This window comes from Phascolarctos cinereus, unplaced genomic scaffold, assembly GCF_003287225.1.
Source record: "Phascolarctos cinereus isolate Bilbo 61053 unplaced genomic scaffold, phaCin_HiC Scaffold_2;HRSCAF=192, whole genome shotgun sequence".
NCBI classification, from domain to species: domain Eukaryota; kingdom Metazoa; phylum Chordata; class Mammalia; order Diprotodontia; family Phascolarctidae; genus Phascolarctos; species Phascolarctos cinereus.
The window spans coordinates 343,742,045-343,766,257 of NW_027555625.1; the positions used below are offsets into that span (position 1 = coordinate 343,742,045).

At 38.2% G+C, this 24,213-nt stretch overlaps 1 protein-coding gene across 1 annotated transcript in view; it reads left to right on the forward strand.

Annotated features, from left to right (window-relative positions):
- Positions 1–24,213, forward strand: part of TRPC7 (transient receptor potential cation channel subfamily C member 7) — a 296,237-nt gene that overhangs the window by 115,650 nt on the left and 156,374 nt on the right. The window contains exon 4 of the mRNA XM_078149184.1: positions 7,877–8,059. Within this exon, the coding sequence (XP_078005310.1) occupies positions 7,877–8,059 (183 nt within the window). The remainder of the gene's footprint in view (positions 1–7,876; positions 8,060–24,213) is intronic.

Sequence of the window (24,213 nt, forward strand, 5' to 3'; positions counted from 1 at the left end):
GGGCTAACCAACATTGGTAGACAGAGTCTGCTAACTTGGGAGTTCTCTACACTAACGAAATCATAGGTCCTATTCCCATCTCCACTCATAAACAGACTCATATCAATGCACATTTGAACAAACAAATTATTTTTGGATGCCATACACATACCCTAAACTACACACAAAGTTTATGTGTATATTAAGTACAAATACAGGTACACATCCATATACCTCCATGCTCTTAAATACATACATACTACAGAAAGTCCTCTTTGACAGATCATGGACTTCCAAAATTCTGTAGATCCAAGTGATGCTTTAGCATCAGCAGCCCAGTGCCTTGTGCTATCTATTCCAGTTTGTAGCTTTCTACTTAATTCCACCTTCTCGTCTTCAGCTGCATTGCTCCTGATTATATAGGTAAAAGCTAAACTATACATACAAGCTTCTTACACACACTCCTGCTTCAGAAACAGGTGCCGTGTGTACATAGGGTGTTTGGTTATTGTGCATCAAGTTGACCATTTACTCCAATCTTACAGCAATCCACCTTACAGAGTAGGTGTCATTCAATACATTTTTCCCAGAATTTGTATAACCTCGTTTAACTTCATATACAAATCCACTAGTTTAATTGATTTTTTAATTAACTAGATAAGAATTGGACCTAGAATTTTATTGACATAGGAAACTCCCAGATGTAGAAATTTCCTTTACCAAAAGCAGGCTGGCAACATCTCTGCAATTAATATTCTTGGAGAGCTGCCTAGAGCATTTAACAGCTAAGTGTCCTGCCCAGGGTCATACAACCAATAAAGACTTTCTGGAAAGCAAACAATGTTGCTTCCCTTTCTAACAAAAGTTTGAGAAAAAATAATCTGCTATTTAGGCTTATAAACAAGTCAGCGATAATGGCTATGAGGCAGTTCTAGGGCCTGAAAGTTTGTGGTAGCTATTTATTCAGGAGGACATATTTGGTCTCTCATTTCAGACACTTTTTCATTATCTAGTGTCCAGGTGTTTCCCAGAGCTCAACTTAAATCACCAGAATGAGAAGATCAGAAAGCAAGAATTATTTGGCTCCAAAAGCTGCTTTGTAGGAATGATTTTTAGCTTTAGGTCAGCTACAAAAATATTGAAAAAGATCAGATGTTGAGAGTATTCAAAACCAGAGAAGGTTGAGTCTTAGTAAGGGGGTTTGCTACCCTGAAAAGCAGCTTGCTCCTTTTTCAGTCCATCAAGACACCAATGTTCTAAAGATGGTATGTGGAAATGGCCCAAGAAATGTATTTAATCAAAACACTCATTAGTCATTACCAAAATGTGTGTCTCATAAAAAAATCTATGACTGGAGTGAAATAAGCAGAACATGAAGAATAGTACTCACAGTGACTACAACAATGTAAATTAAAAGATTACTGAAAGGGAGGCCAACTGAGTAATTTAAAAGCCAATCATGGTCCCAGGGAATAAATAATGAAACATTTTCTTCCACTAAGTAGAGAGATAGGAACCTACTTTGGCAGAATGTTGAATAAATTGTAATATAAGGCCAATCTATCGGTTGCTTGCGCTTAATTATTTTTCATTGTTACGATAGATGGTTCAATTTGCCATGGAGTAGAATAAGGTGATATACAAAAATGACCACTACAAAAAAAAGTCAATATTTTTTAATAGAATGCATGCTTGTTAGCAAAGATAGAATATAATAGGACTCTTTTTCTGCACAAGCTCTGTGTTCATATCTTAAAATATGAAAAAACTACAGATAACCAGTGAGAATATTTTCTGTCCTGATAGCTGTCAGGCAGCAAATCATAAGATACATAAGCTTTTCTGACCCTTTTGCAGTTGCTGTTCATTGGACCAAGGGAACAGAATGCACAATCAATTCTTGACTGTTCAAGAGTTGAATTCCCAGTTATGGACTATCTTGGTCATTTTCTAGACATTTCACTGCCTCTTGGCCCCTTCATAGAGAAAACAAAGGAAGAGAAAGAATAGCTCCAGTGGTTAAATTTAGTTTTGTCTTTGGCTGTAGTTTTCCATTATATAAGCTCTATAAAAGCCTCCGAGATAATCAAAATTGTCTTGAATAGAATCTCTTGTTTTCCTGGTGGCATTGTGTATATGTGGATTACTAAGAAAACAATTTTTTTGAAGTAATTCTGAAGGCCTCAGGTGTAGCCTTCATCCAGCTTCAACTCAATGAGGAAAGCTGCCTTGCTCCTTGGAGTTCATTGTCAGTGTGAAATCTATTAACACAGAATTTGCAACAAGTATTAAGGTAATTGTCATTCATAATGAGCTGGTGCCCTGGAATTTAACCGTTTAATCTACAGTTGTGCTCAGCTAATTTTCCAGCTGGAGTTGTTCCCTAGGTCATTGCCAGCTGACCTTCAGACCTCTTTTGGTCTCTAATCTCTGCTTAGTAACAAAGGGCTAATTATGAATTTTTGTTCATAAAAATTGTAAGTAAATGATTATAAACAGGAGACTGTCCCTCATTACAGGAGAAATGGAAATAAATGCCTAGCATGAAACATGAACCTTTCAGCAGACATGGAGCCCAGATTAAAATCAAAACAGAAAAATGAAAAGAGGCTTTGACATTGTTTTGCCAGGGCATAGCAGGCATTGGTCCTGTGGAAGGTAATATGGGGGATTAAAGATTGGCAAGACCTGGCCATAGCATCAATTATGTACAGCCTTCCCCCAACTTCACCTTTTCTTGCCCTTCGCTTTCTAAAGAGAGGGATCCCAGTTCAATTCTGGAGAAGATAAAGTCCCTGATGAGGTCTAACTAATGTGGATGATATACATTTCATAGAGAAGGGGGAACAAAAAATATCATAGCTTTTAAGCGGAAGATAAGGAAAGAGTTTTGAAATGGGACAGTAACATGTTAAGATTTCATAGTATCAGAATTTATTAAGAACAAGAATCAATTAAGAGCCTTCTGTGTGGCAGATCATTATTATTAGGAACTGTGGTAAACGTGAAACAGTGCCTGCCCTTAGTAAGCATACAATCTATCTGGAAAGGACAACATGTACCCAAAGACAGTTATATGCATAATAGATACATAATAATTTAAGAGGAACACTAGAAGTTGTAGGAATTGGGAAAATCATCATGTAAAAGGTCTTGAAGGAAACAAGGGATTCTAAGAGGCAGAAGAGAGGAGATGATGAAATGGAGCTGAGGCCAGTGAGAAGAGATATCAAGTTCTGTGTAGGAGGGATAGGAAGAAGAAAAATTTGGACTGGGCTGAATTATATATGCAGGGGAGTGTATGTACTAAGTTTGGAGATGTAGTCTAGAGAGAGGTTGTGAAGGGCTTTAAATGTGAAATAATGGAATAAATATTTGCTCCTGGAAGTAAAGAGGAGCCAGTGGAGTTTATTGAGCAGAAGAGTGACATGGTTGAAACTGTACCTTGGGAAAAAATATTTTGACAGATTTGTGGAGGGTAGATTGAAGGAGAGAGACTTTAGGCAGAATGAACAATGAATAAGAAATTGCAATAGGACAAATGATAAGTGATAAAGACCTGAATTAGGGCCATGGCTATAGAAGTAGAGAGAAGAGGATGGATGTAAGGGAGATTAGGGAGCTAGAAATCATAGCATTGGGCAACTAACTGACTATGTGGGGTGAATGAAAATGACAGAATTTAAGTTAATATTAAGGTAGCAAATCTAGAAAACTGGAAGAATGGTACTGCCCTCAACAAAAATAGGGAGGTTTAAAAGAGGAGGTAGTTCTTTTGGGGAGAAAGTTCTTTTGGACATACTGAGTTTGAGATGACTACAGGACATCTAGCATCTCATTTAAAATGTCCAGTATGTAGCTCATGAGAGATTAGAACTAGATACATATATCTTAAACCCTGAGTAGGTCACCAAAAGAGTGTAGAAAGAAAAGAGAAAGGGGCCTAGGACAAAGCCTTGGGGCATGCCCACCAATAGAGGGCATGATATAAAAGATAATCAGCAAAGGGGCCTGAGAGGAAGCATTCAGACAGGTAGGGGGAGAACAATGAGAAAGGAGTATCACAAAAGTCCAGAGAGAAGAGAATATCTAGGATGGAGATGGCCAAAAGTGACAAAAGCTGAAAAGAAGTCATTAAGGACCTAGTTTAACAGAAAGAACACTGTTTAAGTCAAAGGACCTGGACAAAACTCTACTCCAAACTGTGAGCTTAACACAAGTGATTGAACTTCTGCGGGACTCAATTTTTTTATGTGTAAAATAAGACTGAATTCCTCTCTGTCACTCTAAATGATTGTTCTATGATACACTATCCAGGTGGTACAATGGAGAGATCACTGAACCTGGAGTCAGAAAGCCCTGGTTTCAAATCCAGTCTTAGACATTTACTATTTCTCTGGCTCTAGGCCAATCACTTAATTTTTGTTTGCCTCAGTTTCTTCAACTGTAAAATGGAGATAACAGCATCTACCTCACAGGGTTGTTGTCAGGATCAAATAAAGTAACATTTATGAAAGTGCTTAGCATAATACCGGTTAAATACATGCACAACGATGACTAACTTTGATAGACAGCTCTTCTCAACAACGCAAGGATCTAAGACATCTCCAAAAGTCTCATGATGGAAAATGCTATCCACATCCAGAGAAAGAACTATGGAGTTTGAATGCAGATTGAAGCATCCTATTTCCTCTTTTTTTTTCTCCTGTTTTGTTTTGATTCTTCTTTCTTGTCGTTCCTCTTATAGGTTCTAATGCTTCTTTACAATATGTTTAATAGGAATGTGCATGTATAGTTTATATTAGATTTCACGCCATCTTGAGGAGGAAGGTGGGGAGGGAAGGAGAGAAAATTTACAACTCAAAAGCTTTTAGAAGTGATTGTTGAAAACTAAAAATAATTAATTAAAAAAAATACCAGTTATGTAGTAGTGCTTAATAAATATGTGTTACCTTTCCCTTCCCATTCTGGGAATATGAATTGCAGAAAACAGGTCTGTGGTTAAATAGTTGGCATAGCCTATTCTGGTGGGCCAAAACAGAATCCAAGAAGGCCTCCCACATCATTCCTTCACACTATGTTTTCTCTTTTCCTTGGCTCACTTGTATAAAATGAAGTGAGCAATAGAGATAAAGCTGCCATAAAAAGCAGCTCTTCCAAAAATAATAGCTACTATTTTTGTAGGGCAGCATGGCACTGCAGATAGTGCCCTGGACCTGGAGTCAGGAAGACTCATCTTCCTGAGTTCAAATCTGGCCTCATGCACTTATTACCTGTGTCACCCTGGGAAAGTCCCTTAACCCTGTTTGCCTGTTTCCTCATCTGTAAAATGAGCTGAAGAAGGAAATGGTTTGAAAACCCTAAATGGGGTCACAAAGTGTTAGACATGACTCAGTAACGACAACAACCATTTATGTGGCACTTTAAAGTTTGTTAAGTGCCTTATACACATTATAGTACATAATCTTCATAGCAACCCTGTGAGATAAATGCTCTTATTATCTCTACCTTACAGATGAAGAAATTGAGGCTAGGAGAGGTTGAAAGACTTGTCCAGGTTCATACAGCTAATAGGTATTTGAGTTGGGATTTTAGGTCAAATCAAGCACTATATTCATTCACTACACTGCTTTTCTTCCACTTAGTTGATTTTTCTTGATATTCCATGTCCCCTTTCCCAGATCTAAAGCAGTTTCTCCCAACAGCCCCATGCATTTCATAGTATATTATGGATACAACTAATACTTTTTCCCATAGCTTCATTAGATGAACTTTCTTATTGTGCAATCTTTGTAAGTTCATTCATTCATTCATCTAACATTTCTTTTGGACTACTGTGTGTAGAATAGTGTATTATATAGCCACATAGGGAGATATACTGCTTAAATAACATATGTCTACCATTCTCTTGGAACTTACAGTATGTTATAGAGATAAGACATAGCCACACTTAGCTCTAATATGTGTCATTTTGTAAGTGAATGAGAGTGCTATACAACAGTGTCCTATGAGAGGTACAAGTGAATACATGGGGACATCAGAAGAGATTTCATAGAGGAGGTGGCATTTGAGTTGGGTTTTAAAGGAGGGACGGTAATTCAACAGGTAGAGAGGGAGAGGAGAGCATTAAAAGCATGGGGAACAGAATGAGCTAGGACAGTGAGGCAGGAGAGGGCATGATTTGTTCTGTTTGGCTGAAACAGCTGTGGTTTCTCCTTTATGGTGTCAAAATAACTGACTCCTATTAGAAATGTGAATAACAACTAAAAGTAACCAATCCAAAGATTCTTAGTCTCCCCTTTTCTTGGTAAAAAAAGAGAGAGAGAGAGAGAGAGAGAGAGAGATACTTATTTACTTACTCTTATTTCCAACACAAAATGACAGTTTAATGTAACTCTTCATGAAAAGCACTGAGGGTCAATGAACAAGCCCATAGTGGCCTGGTCCAGTTTCAAGTATATGTCTGGAGGAAAAAAGATTTTTCAGCAAGCTAGATGTCCTTTTTTTTTTCCTTTCAGCAACTGGAGCAGTTGACAGCAACTAAAAGTGAAAGTGACATTTAACTTCTCCTGTAGTCGCTGGATAAATTCATTTCAACTTTGATCAGAGAATCCTAGAATATCAGAGTTGGAAGAAATCCCAGAAGCCATCTAGTTGCTGGTGAGGGAACCTCAAGGGAATGAGATTTTTCTTTCCTGCAAACTAGGAGGTTGTAGGGGTAGGGAATCATATTTAATAAAGATGCTTATGCACATTTGAGATTCTTACCTGAAGCACATAAGAAAACAAAATGAAAATAAAATGACATGGGGGGAAGAAAAGTGAGGAAGAGGCAGGCTGTCATTCTATCCTGAAAAAGAAATACTGCCTTAATAAAAGTAAATTCCAAGAAGAAGAGAAGCCCAAATATACTTTAGGGAAAAAAAATTGTGCAAAAAAAAAAACATGTCCTTAGGATCATAGAATTAGTCAGAATTAGAAAGATTCTTGAGATGATCTAGCTCAAGTCCCTCATTTTACAGAGACAAAAACTGAGAGTGGAAGTGACTTCCTTAAACCCACACAAGTAGTAAATAATAGAGTCTCATTTTGAATCTTCATCCTCTGACTTCGAATCTAGTGCTCTTTTCATGTAGATGTATTTCCTTTTCATTATAAGTAGACAAATTAAAGGATTATCATTCACTTTTGAAAGAGTATGATTTATTTCTTTAGAAATGGTACCTTCAATATACAATTTAGCTTCACAGGCCCAGTTTATACATAATTTTCAGAAATGCACATACTATGAAAAACAATACACACCTGCACACAGTTTTGGCAATCCTGCATCTTTCTAATTTCAAATTAGAAAGCTGGATTTTTTTCTCCCTATACACCTTATTTATAAAGGAGGTGGTTCAGATGAGTAGGAGATGGTGACAATAAAGCCTTTCAGTTCTCTCACACATCATTTTATTTATCAAATCACTAATCTAGTTGGTAAGTAGCACAGGATTTACAGCTGGAAGATATCTACAACCTCATTTTTCAGATGAGGAAACAGGTCCAGAGAGGGGAAATCATTTGGTCAATATCAGACAGACAGAAAATGTCAAGCATCAGGATAAGAATCCAGGTCCTATGACTGCAAATGTATAATAGCAAATTCTTGCCATTATAACATGGAGATTCTCAAGGTAATTTCTAAGGACTCTCATTCAGTTCACAGGAATTGGTACCCTAAATTACTTTCACCAGAAAATGAAGCATTACTTTTTTTTCCCCTTCTTTACATTTAAAATAACCATCTTGACTAGAATGTCCTCAAGAAGTTATGGATTTGCATTCCTGCCCCAGATGAATTTGTCTATACAGCCCAGTACTAAACACCCATGATTTCTTTTTATTTTGCTAGAATGATTACAGGAAGTTATCTATGCAATGCAAGGATTTTGTGGTGGGTGTGCTGGACCTCTGCAGGGACACAGAAGAAGTGGAGGCAATTTTAAATGGTGATGTGAACATCCAAGTCTGGGCCGATCATCATCGTCCAAGTCTGAGTCGAATCAAGCTTGCCATTAAGTACGAGGTCAAAAAGGTAAGTCTCTCCCCCTCCAAATTCATCCACTCATGGGGCTTTGGGTCATCATTTCAGTAGTGCTCCTAACATATTCATTTGCATGTAATGCATCTTTTACTCTTCAAGGGAATTGTTTAGGCACTAAGAATCCCAACTCTGGTAAGAAGGAATGTTATATGTTGTTTGCAGGCCTCGTTTAGCCTCTTTTACCTTTAGCTCAGCAGGTAGAGCTGAAACATGGAATCCATTAGAAGGGCCATTAGACCACAAGACGTGAGAGGATGATTTATTGACTGCTAACATGCCAGGAAGGGCCATGCTGATTGATTGATTGGTGGGTGAAGAAGAGTGGATGGTTCTCAGAATTACTAAAGGAGACAGACCACTGGGAAATACAGAAGGCCTTATCAGCAAGATTCAAAAAATGAATCAATCACAACAGATGGCAACCTTTCTACTTCTCCTCAACACACTGTGGAGAACATTGATAGGCTGGAAAACCTCCAGAGAAGGGCAATTAGAGTTGACAAAGGGCCCTGAGTCTATACCACATGAGATTTAGTTGAAGGAATTGCAATTTTATAGCTGGGAGAAAAGAAGGATTGGGAAGGAGAGGAAATGTGGAAGGGAGGTGTGATATGTGTCCTAAAATATCAAAGACTATCTTGTGGGACAGGTATTAGGCTAGTTCTGTTTGGCCACAGATGGCAAACTTAGAAGCAATTGGTGGAATAAAAGAGATAACAGATACGGGTTCTATTTAAAGATAAATTTCCAAAATATTTGAATTGCCCAAAAGTACAATGAGCTGCTATTCAGGTGGTAGTAGGTTCCCCCTTCATGGAGGTCTTCAACAATGGCTGGATGACCATTTGTTGGGTTTGTTGTAGAGGGGAATCTTTTTCAGAGTATTGGTTGAACTAGATGGTTTCCAGTTCCTTCAAACTCTGAGACTATTCTGTTCATTCTCTGTCTTCCACTAGGAAAATTAGAATGAATGCTTTGATGAATCAAGTGAATTTCTATTTAAATCTCAACAAATGCACCAAATATTTGTTGCAGATGCACAAAGAGCAAGGTCAAGTGGTGAAGTAGGTAGAGTGCTGTACTTGAAATCAGGAAGATCTGAGTTCAAGTCCAGCTTTTGACACCTACTGGCTGTATGACCATGGACAAGTGACCTAATCACTCTAGGCAATAGTTTCCTGAAAAATAAGGGTTATTAATAGCATCTACCTTACAAGATTGTTGAGGCTCAAATGATGTATGAAATTCTAACGTGCTATAAATTGTCAGTAATATTAGTATTATACCTTAATTCAACGTGTGAACATTCCCACATGATACCATAGATCTATGTCAAACGTAAAGTGTTATCAATTAAGGGAACTGGACATATTTAGTCTGGAGGAAAAGAAAAAACTTGGGGAAGAAATTAAATGATAGCATCTTCAAGTATTTGAAGAGTCGTCATATGAAGGAGAGATGAGATTTGTTCTGTTCCCCCAGAAGGCAAAAGAAGGAGGAAGGTATGGAAATTGTAGAGTGTACAATGCATGCCTAATGTCAGGGGGGAAAAAACCAACTTCTTAATGATTAGAACTATCCAAAAATAGAATGAGCAGCCTGTTGAGATGGTGGGTCGGGCCCCCTCTCACTCCAAGTCTTCCTGTTGAATAGGGCATAGTGGGGGCTCCTTTTGTGTACAGATTGGACTAGAGAACCACAAAGTTTCCTTGAAGCTTTCAAACTCTTTGAATCTGTGTTGTAAAGGTCACATAGGTATGTGGTGGCAGAGGTGGGATATGAACCCAAGTCATCTGACCTCTGTGTTAGCATAGTACTTTCCACCACACCACATTAATGTTTATTGCACATCAAAGAAATGGTTAAAACTATGTTTTCATCCAGGTGTTTGTCACAACCTAAGCTAACATCACCAAAGACTAGCAAGGTATTTATAAGACCTGCATTCAGCCTACTCTGATCTTTTCTTGTTATTTTATTTATCTAAAGGAAACCATCTTTGGTGAAAAACAAAATGGGTCAGATGAAACCATCAAGGGATATCTCCTATTCTGAACACACTTTTCTATACTTTTCTTTCTTGGGCTTCTGCTCCAAGGCAGTTTCTAAAAACTTAGCTGAACTAAGGAAAATAGGACACCTGAGGCTGGGCCTAGGAAGCTTAGATTCAGGAGGATTTTTTTTTCTTTTTTATGATTTTGGTTTTGGTTTTTTAAATCAGTGCCAATGTTTGATTCTGCTTTCTGGGCTCTGTAATCCTTCACTTTTCAGTCTCAACCTAGCCACAAGGGCTCACTGAAGCTTTTTCCCCAGCTCCCAGCAGTCACTTTCTGAAGCTGCCAAGTACAAACATACCTCAGTGGATAGCTAAGGGACAAGTCAAGATGAATGTATATGTATCATATACATATACATACATGTATATGTGTGTATCCATCTATTTATTTATCTATTTATGAAATGCAAAGTATCTCCTCCTTGCCTCTTTAGAAATCAAAGGACCTCTATCTCTGCCAACTAGCACATGACAAAATTGAGCCACATATAGGGCAAAAGCAAAAAAAAAAAAAAAGCTTTATAAAACCCCAGGTAACCCTTATCTGTAGAAGGATGATAAATATACAAAATAAAATGCCAGACTTTCTGGTTTTCAAGACCTTCCTCTAATAGGAATTAGATTATAATGTCTTCCAAATTTCCTTCCTATCCTCCTAAGATAATGTTATTCAGTAATTCCTTGAAATTTACCAGAAAGTGAGCACACTGATGTCATTCAATTCTATTAAATATGATCCAGTTAAATTCAATCCAACAAGAATTTATTAAGCACTTCTTAAATGGCCTGTCTTGTACTTAATACTGGGGATACAAAGACAAACCTGAAGCAGTCTCTGCCCTGAAGAAGCTTATACTCTGCTTAGGGGAAACAACATGTAACTAGAGACGTAAATATAAAATTCATGACATAAAGTAGTTTAAGAGAATGAAAGCACTAATAATCAGGGGATTTGGAAAACCCTCATGTTAAGACATAACACTTGAATTTCTTTTTGAAGGGAGATAGGGATTCTAAAAGACAGACAAAGAGGGAGAGCTTTCCAGGTACTGAGTGATAGACCGTATGAAAGAACTGGGCAAAGAAACTAAATATCATGCATAAGAAACAGCAAGGAGATTGGTTTGACGGAAATGTAGAATGAGTGAAGGAGAGGAATGAGCAATAAGCCTGAAAAGATAGTTTGGAGCCAGATGGTAAAGGGTTTTAAAAGCTAAACAAAGCAGTTTGAGTTTGATCTTGGGAGACAACTGGCACTTCCTAAGGAGGGGGAGTGATGTGATCCTGCCTGTGTTTTTGGAATATCACTCTGATAGCCTATGTAAAGGATGTATTAGAAAGAGGAGAGACTGTGAGTTGGGCATACTATGGAGGGGTTGTACCATAGTTCAAGTGAGAAGTCATAAGGGCCTAAAGAGGTTGCAGTGGTCCTGCCCATAAAGAGATGTTGTAGAGGACATTGACAAGATTTGACAATTGATTGTACTTAAGGGCTGAAAAAGAATAAAGAATCAAGGATGGGGGCAGCTAGGTGGCGCAGTGGATAGAGCACTGGCCCTAAAGTCAGGAGGACCTGAGTTCAAATCCGGCCTCGGACCAAACACTTGACACTAGCTGTGTGACCCTGGGCAAGTCACTTAACCCCACTGCCTAGCCAAAAAAAAAAAAAAGAATCAAGGATGATTCTGACATTGTGAGAAGCAACTCCTCTGTATACTTGCTAAATTTGGCTTGATCTTCATTTACACTCTCAAGGATTTTTAGGGGAAAATGCCCTGTGGAAACTCTGTAATCATTCTTTGCCTTTTGCTATTTTTTTTCATCTTGAATTCCACAGTACAAGCCTATTTTTCTTCTCTCAAAGAAATTTAACATGCATTCATTAAGTCCCTGCTGTTAGATACAAGGCACTATACTACCTAGCTATGAGAGATACAAAGGCAAAATCAGCTCCTCCTTCAAGGAGCTTACATGCTTTGGGGGGGGGGGGGAGACGTATAAACAGATAAGTAAATATAAGGTAATTTGAGGAGGGAAAGGGCTAACAAATAAAGGGACCAGAAAGGTGGACCTTGAGATGAACCTTAATGGAAGCTAAGGATTTTAAGAAGTGGAGGTAGAAAGGGAATGGATTCTGATTAGCACCAGCCTCAATTTAATTAGTGGCCAGGGGAAACATGACAGTCAAGATTTGGGTGAGTGAAAGGAGGGAGAAATAGAAGTGATTTTGTCTTTGAAGTACAGTACAGACCATCTGGGTAGAAAGAAGAAATAAGATGAAGAGTTTGGGGAATAGATCACAAGCTTGGCACAGAGAAGGGCGGGCACTGTAGTTATCAAAACATCTGCTGGATATCTCTCTCTCTCTCTCACACACATACACACACACACACACACACACACACACAAGAAAAGCAGCTAGTAATTTCCTAATGACTTTGTGAAAATTTCAACCTCTAAAACATGGAGTAAACAAGCGGAAACTATAAATTCTATTCTGGATATGATTCACCCTTGATAGCCATAAACTGGTTTCTAGGGCAGAAATGACAAGAGCTTGATAAGAATCAGGGTGGAAGTGGGTAGAGGATAGGATCAGTCCATAATAGAGGTTTTGATATAGCAGAAAAAAATTGGGGAAAGCAGATTTCAGTAGGTTCAAAGGAAACATAAGTAGAATCTCATAGACTAAAATTCTTCAGGGGAAGTCAACCCACAGGGGATGAAAGATACTAAAAAAAAAAAATTCTGAAGACACAAAAGGAAACAATTCCAATGATAAGGAAAAATGTGTTTGTTTTTCTTAAGGGAGTGATGTAGATACACAAGGGACTCACCATCCAACTTAGATTTTAAAAAGAAATACAAAGAAGATAGAAATTAGACCAGGAAACAGAAGATAAACATAAGAATATGGCACAGTCTTATAAAGATACTGTCACAACAATGCTAAAGACCAAAATGAGCTGGGGTTGACAAAGACAATTAAGGATAACAAAAAAGGCTTTTTATGTTAAATTAGAAGAAATAATAGGCTCACATAAGGGATAAGACCTCTTCTTAGGGTGGATAGGATGAGACAAGGCATTTGTTTTCCTGATTTCACTCTAAAGGACAATGTTTTTACACTGGGAATAGCAAAAGTGAATCAATTATCCAAGATGGTAAGTCGACTTAAAGTTTGAAAAAATTAGCATGTGAGTCAATATCAGTGATATTTGAAAATCATGGAAAATATGAGTGACTATAAGATTGGAGAAAGCCAAATGCTTTCTCACTTTTCAAAGACAGGCCACTGAGTTTGATTTCAATTTCTGAGAAATTTCTAGAAAAGATCATTAAAGAGATGGTTGGCAAACAGCTAGAAAGGAAAATGCTGTTTACAAAAAGTCAGTCATGCTGGACTAACTTCATTTTGGGGCTGCTAGGTGGAGAGATACAGTGGAGTCAGGAAGACTCATTTTTGTGAGTTCAAATCTGAGCTCAGACACTTATTAGCTGTGTGACCATGGATAAGTCACTGAACTCTATTTGTTTTAGTTTCCTCATCTGTAAAATTAGCTGGAGAAGGAATTGACAAACTACTAAAATATCTTTGCCAATAAAAAAAAACTTCAAAAGGGGTTATGAAGAGTCAAATATAACTGAAAAATGACTGTACTGAAACATCATTTTACTTTTTGACAGGATTTTAAAATCAGGAAGATGTTGCAGGTACAATTTGACTAGATTTTAACAAAGTATTTAATAAAATATCTCATACTATTTTTGTGAAAAAGATAAGATATGGTTTAGATAATAATACAATCAGATGCATTCAAAACAGTTTCATTCAAAGAGTAATTATTTCACTGTCAAGGTGGCAATAGTCTCCAATGGAGTACCCTAGGGATCTATACTTGAGCCTATGCTGTTTAACTTTTTTTTTTATCAACTATTGCCTTATTAAATTTGTAGGGGAAATGTGTGCGATAGCGACCCTAACCCAAATTAAACTCAGAGGTGGAGAGGTGGAAAGCAAAAGTTACCTTTATGACAATCACCGGAGATGGCTGTCTGCTTCTCCCATACACGTGGAGAGAGAGACCTCAGAACAGGGGCCGCCTTATAAAAGCAAATCTCCGCCCACCACGCAAACAAGTCTCTACCCACCACGCAAACAAGTTTCCACCCACCACTATCCCTTACCCCCTTAACTGGGGGTGGGCTTACATTCTAACTGGGAGGTGGGGCTTCCATTCTAAGCTGGAAAGTTTCTTCCTATCCCCTTAACTGGGAGGTGGGGCTTACATTCCAGGAGCAAAATTCAAAGACAAGGAAAGAGGCGGGAAGCCAAGGGCATAGGCTCAGGTTGTGGGGCGGGACTTATTCTTTCTGTTACGTGCTTAAAAACACGGTCTGAGCCTGGCAGGATTTTGAAAATAATAGTAAAAAATTATTGCCCTTTTGAGGAGGCTTCACTTCTGAGAGTTCATCTCTCACAGGAAACAAAGCTTGGAAGGACTGATAACAATGTAAATGATAAGGTCAGAACACAGAAGGATCTGGACAGGCCAGAGTATTGGGTTGAATCTACTAAAGATGATATTCAAAAAGGATAAAGGTAAAGTCCTTCACTTGGGTAAAAAAAAAATCAGTTTTATAAATATAAGATGACTGGGTGGGTCCGGGGGGTGGTAAGTAGTTCTAAAAATGGTCTGAGACTTCTAATATACTTAAAACTTAACATGAGCTGGGGCAGCTAGGTGGCACAGTGGAAAGAGTAGATAGACATCTTTCTGAGTTCAAATCTGGCCTCAGACACTTACTAGCTGGGTCATCCTGGACAGATCACTTAACTCTGTTGGCCTCAGTTTCTTCATCTGTAAAATGAGCTAGAGAAGGAAATGGCAAACCAATACACTATCTTTGCCCAAATAAGGTCACAAAGAATCAGACATGATTAAAACAAAACTGAGTTAGAAGCATGATTTTTGGTCTCATATCAGGAAAAAAGAAACTTTTTTAACAAATAGGGCTGTACAACCAAGAATTGTTTGTTTTAAGGTGGGAAGGTTTCCTCTCCTTGGAAGTCTTAAAGAAGAGGCTGCATTTGTCAAGTGAGTTAGAGGTGGAACTTACAAGGTTGGACTAGATGACCGCTAAGGTCCTTTCCAATTTTCAAATTCTGTGATTTTCAATTCTGTGATTCTGTGATTTTTGAATAATAAATCTAAGGAATTTTAATTTTTGCTGAAATGACAACAGAAGCAATTTGTAAATTTTTCACTGTATAGTTTTAACATCTAATCTATGTCTTGATTCTCTATTGATATCCTTCTCTTATGTGGCAGCTATGTTGAAAGGTCACCCTGGTTTCTGGAAATCTTTGCAAGCAGAGCAAAATGTTAGCCAGTCCTATGAAACCAGAAAAGTTAGAAGTATAGGCCTTCACCCAGACTCTCTGACTGTCATCCAATTACCAAACTCCCTTAATTAAGGGAGGAAAAGGCTTGGGGCTTGGGCATAATAGAGTGAGGAAATTTTCAATCACTGGACCTCTGTGAGGGTGTGTGTATACCAAATTGTAGAAATGTTGGAATCTTTACTGGTGAAGAGAGTATCCACAGCAATAAAATTATACATTTTATGTTCTATTTTAAACATAATATATGCATATATATATATATGTATAGTGTCCCAAAAGTATTAATGTAATTTGAATAGTTGATAGTTTAATATATGTGGATATATGTATATACATGCATATATGTATAGATGTGTACGTACATATATGTGCAATCATTTTTTAGTCATGTTCAACTCTTTGTGACCCCAACTTGGGGTGTTCTTGGCAAAGATACTGGAGTGGTTTCCCATTTCCTTCTCTAATTCATTTAACAAATGAGAAAACTGAGGCAAACAGGATTAAGAGACTTGCCTAGGGACACATGTCTAGTAAGTATCTGAGGCAGGATTTGTACTTAGGAAGATGAACATATATACACATATACACACATGCACACAAACATATATATAAGTATATATATATATATACATTTGCATGTACATGAATATGCATATACAAATGTGTGTATATGTTATATATACACAGTATACATACATATACAGCTGAGTGGAACAGTAAACAGAGTGTCAGACCTGGAGTCAGGAAGACTTGAGTTCAAATCCAGGGTCCAACATTTATTAGCTGTGTGACCCTGAACAAGTCATTTAACTTGTTTGTTTCCATTTTATCATCTGTAAAACAGGGATAATAATAGAGGATCGCATGAGATAATATTTGTAAAGCACTTGCAAACCTTAAAGTGCTATATAAATGCTAGCAATTGCTATTAGTAGTAGTAGTAGTAGTAGTAGTAATACTAGTACTAGTAGTAGTAATGCTAGTGTTATATCCCTATGCCCATGTCTATATCATGCCCAAATCATTGAATTCAAAGAAAAGAAAATCTGTTGTTTGGGGCAGTGTTTTTCACTGGTTACAAAGGCCTAGAGGCCCATCCTTGGGGTGATAAGCTTCTCTGTCTTCTCCTAAGCTTGTCCTCAGATATCAGGAGAGTGTGTCACTGGAACTATAATCAAATCCTTTCCTCCATGGTCCTGTCTTTAACTTCCTGTCTTCCTAAATCACTAGTATCACCATTCAGCAAGCAAAACTTAGAAACAACTCATTGCTGGATCCAACACTTAATTGCTCCAGGCATGTATTTTCTGCCATGTTTTTCCCTGCTGAGGTTTGATTTAGATAATTTAGACACAGTCAGGAAGCTGGACATGACACTAAACAATCCCTGTTGCCATATTGACTATGTAATTACAAATTACTGCCAAATTTTGCAAAGCATGATTTTTTTTATGACAATTTCAATTCATAAGATAATATATCTAGATCTGGAAGGTACCTGAGGGTCAAAGAAATTTGCACAAGGTCACATGGTCAGAGTTAAATTTGAACCCAAATCCTCTATTTCAAATCTATTGTTCTTTCTAGTGTTCCATGCTGCCTTATTGATTAGACAGCTTCTCAAAATCAGACTTGCAGAACTGGAAAGGAACTCTAGTCTAATCCATATGTGAATTAAGAAACCCTGCTATAACTTACTCAGTTAGATGTCATCCAGCCTTTGCTTGATGACTGCCAGTGTAGGGGAGCCCACTACCTCTCAAGGCAGTCCATTCAACTTTGGGAGAACTCTGATTTTGGGGAAATTTTTAACTGAGATCAAGTTGAAACCTGCCTCTCCTCAATTGCTATGTATTGTTCCTCATTCTGCCCTCTGAAGCCAAGCAGAACTTGTCAATTCTTCTTTGTTGTGACAGGCTATCAGATGTTTGAAGACAAGTTATCATGTTCCCTCAAGTCTTCTCTTTACCAGGCTAATGATTCCCACTTCCTTCAATCAGCCCTCATTTTTGTCAGTCTTTCATGGTTCTCTTAGTATACCATCATATCATCTGAAAAGAGAGATAGTTTCGTTTCTCCATTGCCTATGCTTATCTTTCAATTTCTTTTCTATTGCTTTACAATATTGAATATGATGGTGATAATGGACATACTTATTACCCCTGATCTTATTGAAAAGACTTCTAATTTTTCCCCATTATATATAATGCTTGCTCTTAGTTTTATAGAGATACTAATTATTATATTAAATAAATCTCCACTTATTCCTATGTTTTAATAGGAATGGGCATTGCATTTTATCAAAAAAATTTTCTGTACATATTAATATAGTCATATGATTTTTATTATTTTTGCTATGATAGGTTAATACCATTATTAACAATGCTCAATAATGCTTGTAGTTTCTTAATACTGAATCAGCCTGGCATTTCTGTTATAAATCCAACCTGCTCACAGAGTATGATTTTTGTGATATATTGTTGTAGTCTCCTTGAGAGTATTTTACTTAAAATTTTGCATCAATACTCATTAAGGAAATTGGTCCATATATTGGTCTTTGTATATTTTTGCTCTTCCTGGTTTAGGGACCAAAACCATATTTGTGTCATAGAACAAATTTCACAGGACTCTTCATTTATCTTTTTTCGTAGAAATATTTGATAGAATTTGCTTGTAAATCCATCTAGTCCTAATTGTTGCCCTCCACACCCTTTATGATTATTTAATTTCTTTTTCTAAGATTGCATTATTTAAATATTCTATTTCATCTTCTGTTAATCTGGGCAATTTGTATCTGTGTAAATATTCATCCATTTCAAAAAAGTAAACTTACATATATTTTCCCTAATCTAAATATGTTGGAAATTGGTAATTGGTCAATTCTGGTTTTTAAGGTGTTATTTTCTTCAGTATTTTTGGTGCCTCTTTTACTAAGCTACTAATTTTATTTTTGTAAGTTTTTTGCATTGTTCTCATTTCTTTTTCTAACATTTTCCTCTACCCCTCTTATTTGATATTTAAAATCATTTTTTTTGCTCTTTTTAAATCTCTTTGTTTAGCTCTTCTAAGAATTCTTGTTGGGCTTATATGTCCAATCTGTATTTTTTTCTTTGAGGGTTTGCTTGTAGATGTTTTTAAGTCACTGTCTTCTTCTGAATTTGTGTCTTGAGCTTCCCTGTCACCATTATAGGCTTTCATGGCAGGTGATTTTTGTTGTTGTTCTTCTTCTTTGCATTTTTTCAGACTGTTTCTTAACTTTGGACTTTATGTTAGAGTTGGGCTTTGCCCCACCTCTTGGTGGAATGACTGGCCTGAGCTTCAGTCTTTTATGTACTTCTGATGCTCTCACAGCTAGATTTGGGGTTCTGTAACTTTTTAGTACTTTTTTTAAAATTTTTTTTCCATATGCTTTTGAGTTGAAAATTTTTCTCCCTTTTTCTGCCCCCCCTCACCCTCCCCAAGACAGCGCACAATCTGACATAGGCTTTACATTTACATAACCATTAAACATATTTTCACATTAGTGAAGTTGTAAGTAAAAATTAAAACCAATAGGAGGAACCATCAGAAAGATGAAACAAAACTCAACAGAAGGTAAAAATAAGTGAGAGTGATTTGACTTCCATAGTTCTTTCTTTGGATGTGGATAGCATTTTCCTTCCCCAAGGCCTCTGGAGATGTCTTCGATCCTCATAATGCTGAGAAGGGTTCAGTTTAACATTCTTAGTCATTGCATAACGTGGCTGCTATTGTGTACAAAGTCCTCTTGGTTCTGCTCACTTCACTCAGCATCAGACCATGTAAGTCTTCCCAGGTTTTTCTGAAGTCAGCCTGTTCATCATTTCTTATAGCACAATAGTATTCCATTACATTCATATACCACAACTTGCTCAGCCATTCCCCAATTGATGGGCATTCTCTCAATTTCCAATTCTTTGCCACCACAAAAAGAGCTGCTATGTATATTTTTGTACATGTGGGTCCTTTTCCCATTTGTTTGATTTCTTTGGGATATAGCCCTAGAAGTGCTACTGCTGGGTCAAAGGGTATGCATATTTTTGTAGTCCTTTGGGCATAGTTCCAAATTGTTCTCCAAAATAATGTGATGTGGTACCTCAGAGTTGTTTTGATTTGCATTTCTCTAATCAATAATGATTTAGAGCATTTTTTCAGATGACTATAGATGGCTTTAATTTCTTCATCTGAGAACTGTCTGTTCATATTCCTTTGACCATTTATCAATTGGGATATGGCTTGTGTTCTTATAAATTTGTCTTAATCCTCTATATATTTTAAAGAGATTGAGCTCTCCTGCTGGGGCACAGAGGGTACTGACCCAAGCTTCTTGTGTTGGGAGCCTAGGTCTTGGTCACTGGCTTTGTGTTCTGGGGCCTGTTATGCTGGGATCTGGAGGCTGTAGGTTTCTGGCAGCTTACCTTGTGTTGGGCTGGAATCAGCAAGGCTGGAACATTCAGGCAATTCTAGGTTGCCTGCTTTTCCTTTCCTTTAGCTTTCTTCTGCTCCTTTTAGATGGCTGCTGCAGGATGTTTATCTGCCTGGGGCCCCCTGCAGTGTTGTCTCCCTCGTTTCTGCTAATGCACTAGGAGATTCCTTTATGGTGGATTGCCAAGACTCATGGTGGTTTTCTGAGCTGGTTTCCACCTGTTCCCCCAGCCCTCACTGAGGCACTCGGAGGTCCAGGTGTTGGTGTTTGCCTGCTCTACCACCTGGGCTTCAGGATCTCTTCACAATTGGGGGCTTCAGCGCTCCTACAGCTCACCTGGTGTTGGGTTGGAATCAGCAAGATCTGGGCTTTAGGAAGCCTTTAGGTTGTTTTCTTCACCTCCTTTCAGATGAATGCCGCAGGGTACTTATCTGCTTGGGGCCCCTTGTTTTTGCTGAGGCACTGGGAGACCCGTTTGCTGGGCTACTGCACTGCTGCTCCTTGTCTTTCTTCTAGTTCAGATGTTCCAGGGTTTTTTTTTTTTTCTGGGGTGATATTTTCTGGGTTTTCAGAGGTTGATAGGGGAGAGTGAGAGCGACTACCTTTTCACTCCGCCATCTTGGCTCCCCAGTTTTTAGTACTTCTAAAAGCAGATCTGGTCAGTGCCCTCCTAGTCTGTGGTTTGGTCCTTATCCAGATAAGTTCCTGCTCCCTCATGATAGCAACTGCACCTCTGTGCCCTGAAATTGCAACCCAGAAGAGAATAATGGATAATGGAACTGACACCTGATCCTGTACTCAGTGCTAGTACAGAGGTACACTGGAATCTGACCAGGTATTCAATCCCCTTATCATCCCCGGGCACTGTACGCTCTCGGTGTTGCTGCTATTGTTTTTGCTGATGCCACCTTTAAAGTGTTGTGCCATAACAGATGCGAGACAGAGACACAATCAGAAATTTAATGTGGAGGTTTATTGAAGCGCTCGGCTGCAAGGGGTATGCACACCCAAATCAAGAAGCCATGATCAGGGGTCAAGCTAGGGTTTATATGGAAAAGAGCACGGGAAAGAAATGCCAGGAACACTGATGAGGTAATCCAAAGGTGCAGGTGTCTTGGGGGGGGGAGCTATGGAAGGGAAAGTACAGGGAGTATACCAGACAGGGAGGGAGATGACAGAGGTATGGATCTTTGGAGTCTGGCAGGAGGAAGAGTCCTTGGGCTGGCCAAGGACAAAACTCCTTGGGCTGACCAAGGCACCCCTCTCCCTCTGTCTTGATGAGAGAATGCTCTGCAACAAGGGGAAGCTTTCTCACAAGACAGGAACTTACTAAGGAATTGGGAGGCTTCCAGAGGCATGATCTGAGGGCTGGGGCCTGAGCAGCCCCGCTCTGTGTAGCTGTACCAGGGAGAGAAGTGAAGGTCGTGCTGAGGCCCATGCATGAATAACTGCTAGGCACAGTGTCCTTGGGCTGGGGAGTGGTTGTCAGAGACAGTGTTTCTGAGACTAGGGAGAAACTGGGGCACAAGTACAAGCACAAGCACCCGAGCACCCCATCATTACAGGTCAGAGATCACACAAACCAGACCAGGTGTCCTGGTCTCTGGTATAAACATAATTATCTAAAGCAATTATATTGCAAGCTTTCTTATCCGTTTGCGTTGGAGGTACGGGCTGTGCTGAGCTATGCAAGAGTACATTTCACTATTGTTTAGATTTAGGAGGAAAGAGGTCTGGGGCAAGATTAAGCAGTAATTTCTGTTTTTTCATGGCTTAAAGGGCCCTACTACCTAAAATGGTAAAATAATGTTCTGCATTACAAAAGCCCACAGATAGTGCCATTTTTACTGCACTGTGCTCCCATCTAGTCTCAATCCCAATGTCTACAGACCTCTCCATTTCTATCTTCCTGAGCTTTCCTTGCCTGGAAATATTATTCACTTTGACTTTTTGTTGACTCTTGTGCTCAGAAATCATTTAGGTACATTTTTTAAAAAGTTGTTATAGAGGAGCTTTTGAGGAGAGCTGTGCTGTCATTGAACCATCTTGGCTCTACTCTTTCAAAAAATCTTTTTTCCTCACATCTGTGGTAACATTGGAGTCAACATCTTTTTCATCGTCACCAGGAAAGACAACCAGGAACTCCATGGCCAGTAATGCTATTCCAGAAGGACTACATAGGTAAAATCAGTAGCGGTGGTGTTCTACATCAAACTAAAGTTCTGCCCAGTCCAATTCTATAAATTCAATCCATGAAAATGACATTTTGACACTGCTTTGTGTTATAATTGTTTAAGAGCTTGTATTACTCTCTCCGCAACACACACACACACACACACACTTACACACACACACACACACACACACACACACACACACACTCACACCTTCAAGCCACCTAACTATAAACTGCATTCAGATAGACTGGGTTTTTTTTTCATGCTCATACTGGTTAGCACAGGGTCTTCCTCCCATTTAGTGAAGGCAAAGATAATTTTTTGTCTAAGCTTTGTCTCTCCCCTAGAGTATAGCACAATGCCCTGTTTGTGAATGACTGAATGAATCAGCATGCTGATTTGAATGAATGGAAATATTTACAACCTATTCATGTCTTCTCTGCATTGGGAGAAGAAGATCCTAAAATGCTGTTCCACTCCTCACTGGTTACAGGAACAGCCTAAAATATTCATTGAGTTACTTGTTAAACAAATCTTCTAATAGGTCAGGAATTATTTCTATCTGATCCACTGGCTATAGTTATTTTTGCTGTTAGTTCCTTTAAAAAGTTTTCTAGAAAAGAGGATGAATATATTTGGTGGAAATCAATGACATGTACATGACTTCCTAAGAAACATCATTGATTCTATAGGTTGTTTCTATCTCTGCCCATCTGAATGGGAGGCAGGTGAGTGTTGTACAATGTAAAGAGCACCAGATTTGTAGCTAAATGATCGTGTTCAAATCCTGACTCTGCTACTTACAGTCTATGTGACTATGGGCAAGACGCTTAGCCTCTTTCTGGCCTCAGTTTTATCTTTTTGTAAAATTAGAGGACTGAACTTAATCAACTCTAAGTTCCCCTGATTTTACAAATCTGTGGTCTTGTGAATGGCCAAACCAGGGCTCTTTAGGGTCAAGTCTACATGGAAAGATTTAGTTGAACATCCAAAATGCCACCTCAGTACCTGAGATATATTCATGGGTTTCTAAGCATTTCACAAATGGCCTTTTAGTAACTCATGCTGATAATTGTCTCCAGGATTTACATACAATCCCTATCTTTAATCATTAGAGACCTTTTCTATTCTTGACTCATACAGAGACTCAAAATTTCTGACATTTTTCCTCTCACTTTTGAGACAACATAGTGTACAGGAAAGCTCCTGGATTTGAAATCAGAGGACATGGGTTCAATTCTGGTTTTCCTCTTACTACTTGCATGATGTCGGGCAAGTGACAACCTTTTTGGCCCTCAGATTCCTTATATGAAAAATAAGGGATTCCTTTTAGATGAGCTCTGAGGTCCTTTCAGCTCTAAATCTATGATCTTTTGAATATCATATTATTATACCCTAGTACCCACATATTAAGCTATCACTGAAAAGCACTTATGATAATCAAGGGAAAGATTTCATAGAAGGACAGAGAAGTATTTTACCTTTCTGTTATCCTGCATCTTAATGGAAGGGCTCTACCCCAGGAATTCCTTATATAGCACACTGATGAAATCAGAGCTCATGGACTACTACCCCCCAAATATATGATTAGGTAGAATTTCTTCACCAATGGAGTTTACAATGAAGTAGGACATAACAATACTTCCTAGCCATATAGCCATAGTCAGATAGATCACTTGACCTTTCAGAGTCTTCATTTCATCATATATAAAATAGGAATGATAAACATTGCAAGATTTGGCTTCCAGAGTTATTAGGGAGAAAATGTTTTGTAAGCCTTAAGTCACTAGCTATATGTGAGTTAATGGTGTTGTTACCATTGTTATTTCTGTCCCTATCTTGGGGACTGAGGCAATGAGAACTGAGCATAATTCAAGGGAAGAGACCAAGAAACAAAGAAAAGAAGGGTTACAAACAAGTGAACAGAACTGAACATGAGCAACTTTCAATATTGCCTTTTTCCACCCTGAGAGGAAAAGGATGGTAAAAACTATGGTTCCCCCAAAAGAATAATGACTAAGTCCAGTAACTAAGATAAAGATAAAATATGCTTTTCCATCT